Source organism: Lipotes vexillifer, unplaced genomic scaffold (assembly GCF_000442215.2).
Source record: "Lipotes vexillifer unplaced genomic scaffold, Lipotes_vexillifer_v1.1 scaffold1129, whole genome shotgun sequence".
NCBI lineage: Eukaryota > Metazoa > Chordata > Mammalia > Artiodactyla > Lipotidae > Lipotes > Lipotes vexillifer.
In genome coordinates, this window is record NW_006789022.1 from 777,065 (window position 1) to 785,832 (window position 8,768).

The 8,768-nt window shown below is 57.2% G+C and overlaps 1 protein-coding gene across 2 annotated transcripts; it reads left to right on the forward strand.

Moving 5' to 3' along the window:
• Positions 1-251: 251 nt before the first annotated feature.
• On the forward strand, positions 252-8,250 carry GAL3ST3 (galactose-3-O-sulfotransferase 3). Of its 2 annotated transcripts, XM_007461965.1 has the most exons (4): positions 288-454; positions 3,734-3,736; positions 3,970-4,203; positions 6,529-8,219. In XM_007461965.1, exons 3-4 carry the CDS (start codon positions 4,082-4,084, stop codon positions 7,688-7,690), a joined length of 1,284 nt encoding a protein of 427 aa, XP_007462027.1. In that variant the 5' UTR covers positions 288-454; positions 3,734-3,736; positions 3,970-4,081; the 3' UTR covers positions 7,691-8,219. The 2 variants fall into 2 exon arrangements, with proteins under 2 accessions (XP_007462026.1, XP_007462027.1); XM_007461964.1 differs by lacking the exon at positions 3,734-3,736 and having other exon boundaries at positions 252-450; positions 6,529-8,250.
• The last annotated feature ends 518 nt before the right edge of the window (positions 8,251-8,768 follow it).

Below are 8,768 nucleotides of genomic sequence, written 5' to 3' on the forward strand. Positions count from 1 at the left end.
TATCCAGATACCGTCCAGGCCTCAGTTTCCCCTTCTGTAGAGTGAGGGCAAGCAGCTGGCCACCGTGGTGTCCAGACTCTGCAAGCCTGCCCAGGGAAGATGCCCGCATGCGAAGACGCCACTCGGAGAGTGTTCTCGGGGAGCCTGCGAATCAGGGCTGCCCCCTCCCCTTCCCACTCCTCTTCCCCTCCCCCTCCCCTGCTCGCCGGCCCCCGCCCCCGCCCCGCCTCCGCCTCCGGTGTGCGATGGGGGGCGGGCGGCGGGCAGAGCCAAGAGCAGCGGAGCTGAGCTGACGCTGCCACCTGATCCCATCCAGGCGCGGAGAGGCGAGCGACCAGCACTCTGCTCTTAGGGCCCCCAGCGCCCTCGGACCCTCAGCGGATTTCGCGGCCAAGGTTGGGAGGTAGCGGCGACCACCCTCAACCCGGGTCAAAGCAGACCTCGCTCAGCGTGAGTACTGCAGCGGGACGGCCTGGGGCTGGAGGCGCGGGGGTGGACCGGACCAGGATGGGGGATGCCGGCTGGGCGGGAGGGGGCCGTGGGGGCCAGTCCCCGAAGAGCATGAGGAGGCGGGCTCTTGGCCCCCTGCAGAGCAGGAGAGGACGGGGGTGAGAGAGCGAATCTGGCCTATCCCTTATGGGGACCAGATCCCAGTGACCGATCTCTGGGGGAGGCTGGGATGCAATTGAGGGAATGGGGGCTGGGAGGGTGGGCAGTAGTGATGGAGAGAGGAGGATGAAGGGAATTCAGAGGCAGGGATGACGTGGGGGTGGATGACAGGGAGAGAGGACTGGAGGGGGGGGCTGACCTGGTGCAGGCCGGCGGGGGGGGAATGGAGAGAGGAGGATGAAGGGAATTCAGAGGCAGGGATGACGTGGGGGTGGATGACAGGGAGAGAGGACTGGAGGGGGGGGCTGACCTGGTGCAGGCCGGCGGGGTGGGAGGGAAGAAAGGAAGGAAAAGAGGAAGGTTGAAAAATATTTGATCTCCTCGGCCACTAATTTGCAGCCCGCTCAGCCCTTGGCCCTTTCCTCTTTAGTGCACTGGGCAGTTGCCCTACAAAGTGGGCTGTGCCATCCTCAGGTAAGGATAGAGTCTCCAGGCCATCCAATGGTCAGATGCGGGTGGTCCAGGCCAGGGTGCCCCCCCCCCCTCCAAAGGCACCAATATCAGCCCTAGAGCTTACAGGGAGAGAGCAAAGGGCTTATGTGGGAGTGGGTGGGCATCCAGGCCGGTTTTCAAAGCTTTGGCTAGCTAAACCATTTCTTCTTTGGTTCCCTGGAGAAAGGAAAGCAATTTGCAAAACCAGGCAGCAGCCTGAGGTTGATTGTTCTGACTAAAATTAGCACTGATTTTCTGATGAGGCTGGGCACCCTGACTTGTCTCGGACGACTGAGGGAAACTCTGTCTCCACAGAGAAGGCACCGGGGACGCCAGGGAGTAGTCTGAAACACGTGAGGGGCAGGAGCCAGGGCTGTTGCTCTAAATTCTGGCCCCAGCAGACTGCCGCCCACCCCACACGCCCCGGAGGTTACAAAGAGAAACTCAGCCCCAGGTGGCCCCCTTCCTGGGTGCCAGTGACCTGACTCCATCTCCAGAATAGGCATCGCGGAGTGAACTTGCCAAGGGAAGGGAGGCCTCCTCCAGTGTCCGAGCAGCACCCTCTCTCGGGACCTGGAATGTTTAGGCTGGCCGAGTGCCCACCCAGAGGAGACAGGTTTACTGCTTTGAAATACCTGAAGGTCTGTCATGGAGAAAAAACGGTTCGTGTGGTGTAGCAGGGCAGTACTAGCAACCAAGAGAGTGGGAGGTGGAAGGGGACGAGGGGAGGAGGGTGCCACCAGTGGCAAGCTGATCCCAGCTGTCCCAAAGAACTTTTGAACAGCCAAGGCTGCTCAGAAACAGACCAGGCTGTATCTGAAGGCAGTGAGCATCCAGTCATTGACCGGGAACACGCAGAAGCTGGTGCCCACCTTGGAGGGCTGGTGTCTAGGGAATTCTTGTGGTGATGATACCCTGTACCCAGTGGGCCTCAGACTGGGGTCTGGCTGGCTGCCCAGGGCTAAGCCATGGAGGGGAGTGGGACGGAGGGGGCTACCAAGCACCCCATCACCCTTCTCTATATGGCCTGGTTGAAGCGTCTCCCAGGGAAAGTCCCACTGCAGCTCTCTACAGGCTTGACCTCTCCTTGGCTGACCCAGAGTCCACTGAAAAATAGAGTGGTTTCAGTGAGTTGAGCAAAGATGGGAATAGGCTGGCCCTCCACTTGGTCCCCTTGGGAAACTCCTGCCTGGTCACCAAGTCCTCTAGGCAGGATAAGTGACAGGGAAAGAAGGTGTGCATCTTGAGAGGGCCTTGGCTGTGGCTCCCTCCTGCCGACAGCCTCACGTGGGCAGCACCAGCCCTCCTCTGCCCTAGCCATCCTTGAAGACAGAGGGACTTTAGCTTGGTTGCCCTCTGTGGCTGGACCTTTCATACCCCTTGGCTCCGGGAGGATTAAGGCTATCTGCAGGGGTGGAGGAAACCAGGTGATGGGAACTGGAGAGAAGGGAAAGGCGTAACCAGTACACCTTTCCACCCAAACAGGTTTAAATGTAATCCAGGATTAATTGCGGGAAGGGGGGGCTAAAGGAGAAGGATTGGAAGCCAAGTGCAGGGGCCTAGGGGAAGGTCACGGTCAAAAGAGTTTTAACATTACCTCAACCCTCCTGGGACTGAGGTGTCCTAGTTCCACACACATGCACATGCCCATAAGGTTCCAGGCTCCCCCTCCCCTTTGGAGATGGGTGTGTGCGAGAATGAAGCCAAACCTGAACCTGGAGACTGAGGCTGCTGAGACAGAGAGCCCACCCTAACTGGGGGGTAGTCATTGCTACTGAAGCTGACTTTCCCCTGGAGCTGCCCTTGAGCCAAGACATTCATGTGGGGATGGGCGACTGACCAGAAACCAGGCCCTTCTCCTGCCTCTCACTGCTGCTGCTCAGCTGGGATAGAGGCCCACCTCTCCTGGAGAGTCTCAGCAGGGCAAGCTCTGTATTCCCCTCCCCCCTCCCTTGGCCAGGCACCTCTCACTGCAATCGTCTGATGAGGTGGCCAGGGTTTCAGGTGTCTGGGGATGGAATCCAGATAGGGTTCCAGGATTTCAAGTCCTCCTTTCTTTCCCTCGTGGATTTATTGGTCTTGGGCCCTCGGGGCTCAGAAGCATGCAGAATTGCCAGAGTCCAGGGCAGGGATGGGGAAATCAGTTCTCTGTAAAAGCAGCACACATACTGTCTGAGGGCATGGACTTTGGAGCCAGAAGGAACAGATCTGAATCCAGATTCTGCTAATACCACCTGCATGACCATGGACAAGTTACATCATCTCTTAGAGCCTCAGTTTCCTTGTCTGTGAAATGGGAATACCTATGTTAGGCTTGCAGCGAGAATTAAATGGGAGTAAGTGTGTGGTAGTATAATATGTAGAGAAAGCCTCTTCCTCATGTCAGAGACTCAAGAAGGTGAACACCTGGTCAGTGTTTCTGAGGAGCTCAGCGTCTGGGGAGTCAAGACCAACAGTTGGCTGAAGCAGTGAGGCAAGGAGTCCTAGAGGAGAGGAAACCCCAAATTGAGACTTCTGTGCCCTGAGCCAAGTGCTGGTGCTAAGGCACATCTACAGGGGAGACAGACACAAATGGCCATGAGACAAAGACAATTAGGGGCAGGCAGAAAAGCAGAGACAGGGCTCAAGGAAGGGTGTGGCTACAGCCTGAAGGGCTGGCCAGACCCCAGAGCGTGTAATTCCACCCAAGACCAAGTTATCTGGAACAGTGTGGAGATAGGGTCATGGTAACAGGAGGTAGGAATCTGATCTTCCCTGGCCTCTCTGCTCACCCCACCCTTTGCAGCTCTCCTTTGCAGCAGTCCTGTTGGGGCTCGGAGCCCATCTCCTCTGCCTGCTACAAACCTGTTTGCCTCCTTCTCCTGCCAGGCCTCACAGGAACACTGGCCCTGCTACCAGAGCCCCAGGAGCCCCCATGAGTGCCGGCAAAGGGAGTCCTGGATAGTGAGGCCCTGGCTGGTCCAGGGGTGGGTACCCCATCATGCCACCCATCCTCCAGCGCCTGCAGCAGGCCACCAAGATGAGCCGCAGGAAAATCCTGCTGCTGGTGCTAGGATGCAGCACCTTAAGCCTCCTCATCCACCAGGGGGCGCAGCTCAGCTGGTAAGGGGGCGGGGCCTCGGTGAGGGGGCGGGGCCCGGGAGTTGGGTTCCTCTAAAAGTCATCTGCCTGGTTAGCGTTAGCAGACGGGAGCTCTCCTCGTTCCTTAAAGCTGCCAAGAGTCCATCTTCTGACGGGCTTTGCTCCTTCCCTCTGTTCTGAAAGCGCTTTCCATACATTCTGTTTAGATTCATACAACCTCCCTGGGCAGGGACTTCACTGAAAGGGTTGAGTGAGTAATCTGGGATTCTATTCCCGCTCGAGTCTTCCCTCAGCATCTCCTTTGAGTGTCTCCCTGTTGGAAGGCAGAGATGTTGAATTATATTCTCCAAAGTGAGAAGGAACTTTAAGACCAAAAAATGAAGTGGGCGACTCCATAAACTGCAACTATGAAGTTTATTGTGGGTAACTTACATACAGGCAGGAAAGAACGATTGGACAGTCGACCCAGAGGCCTCTGCCGCATTCGCCGCGGCACCGAAAGGGGTACAGGGGGATTTAAAGGGGCCAGAGCTAAAAACAGAATCTGACTATTAGGGAGAAGCACATCCGCGTGGAGGGGAAGGACGGGGTTCCTCCCCACCCCTGGGCGGGTGGGTCTCATGGCCATTAACCATCTGCATCAGCAAAAGACACTCTTGCAGTTTTCACGTGGGATGAAGGCAAGCGTAAAGGTTGGCAGGGAACTTATCGGGCTTGGACGCACCCCTTGTTCGTAGGCTAAATCTCAGTTTCGCAGAAAGGGGAGGGGGTAGGACTGTGGCCCTACAATGGAGCTGACAAGATGGAGACAATGTGCTTCAGCCACACACTCCCAGAGAACTGCAAACAACTTCTCAATACTGTTGTGCTGGCCAAGCCTCCTCACTTCTCTGAGCCCATTTGCTCATCTATAAAATGGAAATGATGTATATGTGACCCAGCCAGTCACCCTGATACAGGATACCATGCGATGACTAGTAGCAACCCTGACCCTGCTCCTGGCTCACTGTGTGGACCCAGTGAATCCTTGCACCCCTGCAGGGCCTCAATTTTGCCATCTGCTACATGGGTCTGCCCATGAGAACAGTGTGAATGGGCCCCGTCCCTCTTGCCAGATGATTTGCTGGTCTTCAGGAGCATCCATGCAGACGTTATCCTGAACCCAAACCAGCCACTGATAGGAAGTCTCAATGGTATTCTCAAAGCTGCTTAGAGTTGTCCTTGTTACATGACGCTTAGGATGGCAGAAAAGAAACAGGAGAGTGACTCAAAGTCTGAAGGGAACTCACAGGTCACCTGTAATCCCGAAGGCCCTTGTTCCAGGAATGAGGAAACAGAAATGAAAGCTTCATGAAGGCCAGGATTATTATGTTTTTTATACTATCATATTTCTTGAGCCTAGAACAGTACCTGGCACATAGTAGATGCTTAAAAAAAATACTACTTGAATAAATGAATACGGTTCCAGAGAACTTAAGAGAATCACATAACAACAGGTTGCTTCAAAGCCCATGCCACTCACCTACAATGTGAGGAGCCAGTGGAAAGAAGACAGAGAGCAAGAGGATTTGGTGACTTAATCTGAGTTGCCAGACTTATAGAAATGACTTTTCTCCTTCTGTTCCTCAGCTTGTACATCTGTGAAGTGCAATTCCTCAAGGATCTCCAAGGGCCTTTGTCCTTGTGTTATCTTTTATGTGTAACGAAGTTACCTCAAACTTAGCAGCTGAAAACATTAAACATTTATTATCTCACTCCTGTGGGTCAGGAACCCAGGTGTGCCCTAGCTGCATACCTCTGGCTCAAGGTCTTTCACGGAGCTGCAATCAAGTTGGCTGCTGGGGATGCAGTCTCATCTGAAGCCTTGATTGGAAGGGCTCCACTTATAAGCCCATTCAAGTGGTTGGTGGTGGAGCCTTAAGCTCTTCAAGCAGGCTGATGGACTGAGGGCCTGGTTCCTTGGGGACTGTTCCCACCTGGTACCTCCTCGTCCCCTGCACGAGCTGCCCTAGAGAGAGTGAAAGATACCAAGGCAGAAAACATAATCTTTTTATAATGTAATCTCGCAAGTGACATCCCAATATTTCCGCCCTGTTCTACTCCCTAAGAGGCATCAATAAGTCCCACTCATATTCAAGAGAAGGGAAATACACAAGAGCGTGAAAGCCAGGAGGTCAGCAGGGATCACTGGGGGTCATCTTAGAGGCTGCCCACCATACGCCTCTACTGTTCTGTGGGTAAAGCCCAGGATGGGCCCTGGCCCACCCCCACCATCCTTGGGGAGAGGCAAGGTCAAGCCGCACCCTTCTCATGCCCTCCTCCCTGCACACCCCCTGAACCCTGCAGGTACCCCAAGCTGTTCCCTCAGAGCTGCCCGCCTCTGCAGGACTCTCCGCCACGCCCCAAGCACATGACCGTAGCCTTTCTGAAGACGCACAAGACAGCGGGCACGACAGTGCAGAACATCCTGTTCCGCTTCGCCGAGCGCCACAATCTGACAGTGGCCCTGCCACACCCGAGCTGCGAGCACCAGTTCTGCTACCCGCGCAACTTCTCGGCGCACTTCGTGCACCCGGCCACGCGGCCACCGCACGTGCTGGCCAGCCACCTGCGCTTCGACCGCGCAGAGCTGCAGCGTCTCATGCCCCCGGGCACCGTCTACGTCACCATCCTGCGCGAGCCGGCCGCCATGTTCGAGTCGCTCTTCAGCTACTACAACCAGTACTGCCCCGCCTTCCGGCGCGTGCCCAACGCGTCGCTCGAGGCCTTCCTGAGCGCGCCCGAGGCCTACTACCGCGCGGGCGAGCACTTCGCCATGTTCGCGCACAACACGCTGGCCTACGACCTGGGCGGGGACAACGAGCGCAGCCCGCGCGACGACGCCGCCTACCTGGCGGGCCTCATCCGCCAGGTGGAGGAGGTCTTCTCGCTCGTCATGATCGCCGAGTACTTCGACGAGTCGCTCGTACTGCTGCGGCGCTTGCTGGCCTGGGACCTAGACGACGTGCTCTACGCCAGGCTCAACGCGCGCGCCGCCAGCTCGCGCCTCGCCGCCATCCCCGCGGCTCTCGCGCGGGCCGCGCGCGCCTGGAACGCGCTCGACGCCGGTCTCTACGACCACTTCAACGCCACCTTCTGGCGCCGCGTGGCGCTCGCCGGCCGCGCCTGCGTGGAGCGCGAGGCGCGCGCGTTGCGAGAGGCCCGAGAGCGCCTGCTGCGGCGCTGCTTTGGTGAGGAACCTGTGCTGCGGCCTGCGGCGCAGATCCGCACCAAGCAGCTGCAGCCCTGGCAGCCCAGCCGCAAGGTGGACATCATGGGCTACGACCTGCCCAGCGGCCGCGCCGGCCCGGCCACCGAGGCCTGCCTCAAGCTGGCCATGCCCGAGGTGCAGTACTCGAGCTACCTGCTGCGCAAGCAGAAGCGCCGAGGTGGCGTGCGCCCCCGGCCCGAACCGGTCCTGGACAATCCCCCTCCTCGGCCCATCCGGTCGCTGCCCCGGGGCCACTGAGCTCCGGATGGGAGTCTGGACCCTGCCCTGCCCACCAGGATCTTGCCTAGGGCTGCCTCCAGGTCCCACCCCATGGGGGCCCTTTCTCCTGAGAGGGGCTGCAGCAGTACTTGGGGCCGCATCTCCCTGTCTGAGCCCACCTCCCGAGGGGGAGCTGAACCCCGCCTTCGGGGAGGGTGCTGATAGGCCCGATGGAGCCCCGGGCCACCCTCTCCTCCGTCCTAACTGGTTGGTGGCTTTGCCAAGAGGTCTGAGACCCGTGCAGAACCACCCACCCTGCCTTTTTATGGGGATTGAGGACCCCCACCTGTCTTCCCCAAGTGGATGAGCCCATGCCACAGAAAGGGGCTGAGCCCTGGGGAAGGCTGCGCTGCCTGTCAGCCTCCCCGGCTCTTGCTCTTCCTGCCAGGGGTCAGAGGCCCCCCCACACTGACTGTCTTCCAGGTTCCACCCTTCCCGCAGACCTAAGCTGCTCCCAGACCCCTGGAACCCAGAGTTCTTGGGTTGAGCTTTTTGTTTGTTTGGTTTTCCTTGTTTTTAATAAAATATTTTAAAGTGTACAGATTGCATGTCACTCATGAAAAGCCAGATTCCCCACGTTTGAGGATGAGGCAGATGCCCAAGAATAGGTGTGGCTGTTACCATGAGGATGGGGGCCCAGTGAAACCAAGCAGGACCCTGTACGGCTCCTGGCACAGGAGCCTTTCCATGTCCCCCATTTCTTGTTTGCAGACTCCTGCCTCTATGACCTTCCCTGAGTTCCAAAGGGCAGATTCGAACAGTTGCTAATCAGGGAAAGGAGGGGATGCAGAGACAAGGGAGAGCCAAGAACAATAGTGCAGCCTTGGGGCGGGGTCCTGGTTCGCCTCAAGGGACACACATAACAATATCTTTTGAGCTTTATAGAACTAAAACCCCCAATAAATGGAAGATGTCAGCATTCTTCATTCCAGAGAAGACTGCCTGAGGCTAGAAGGAACCAGAGAAGCTAATCAAGAGATTACCTGAGACCAGATTAAAGGAGTGCAGGCCCTGCACACACACTAATCAGCAAGCCCACCCTTGAATCTTTGCTATA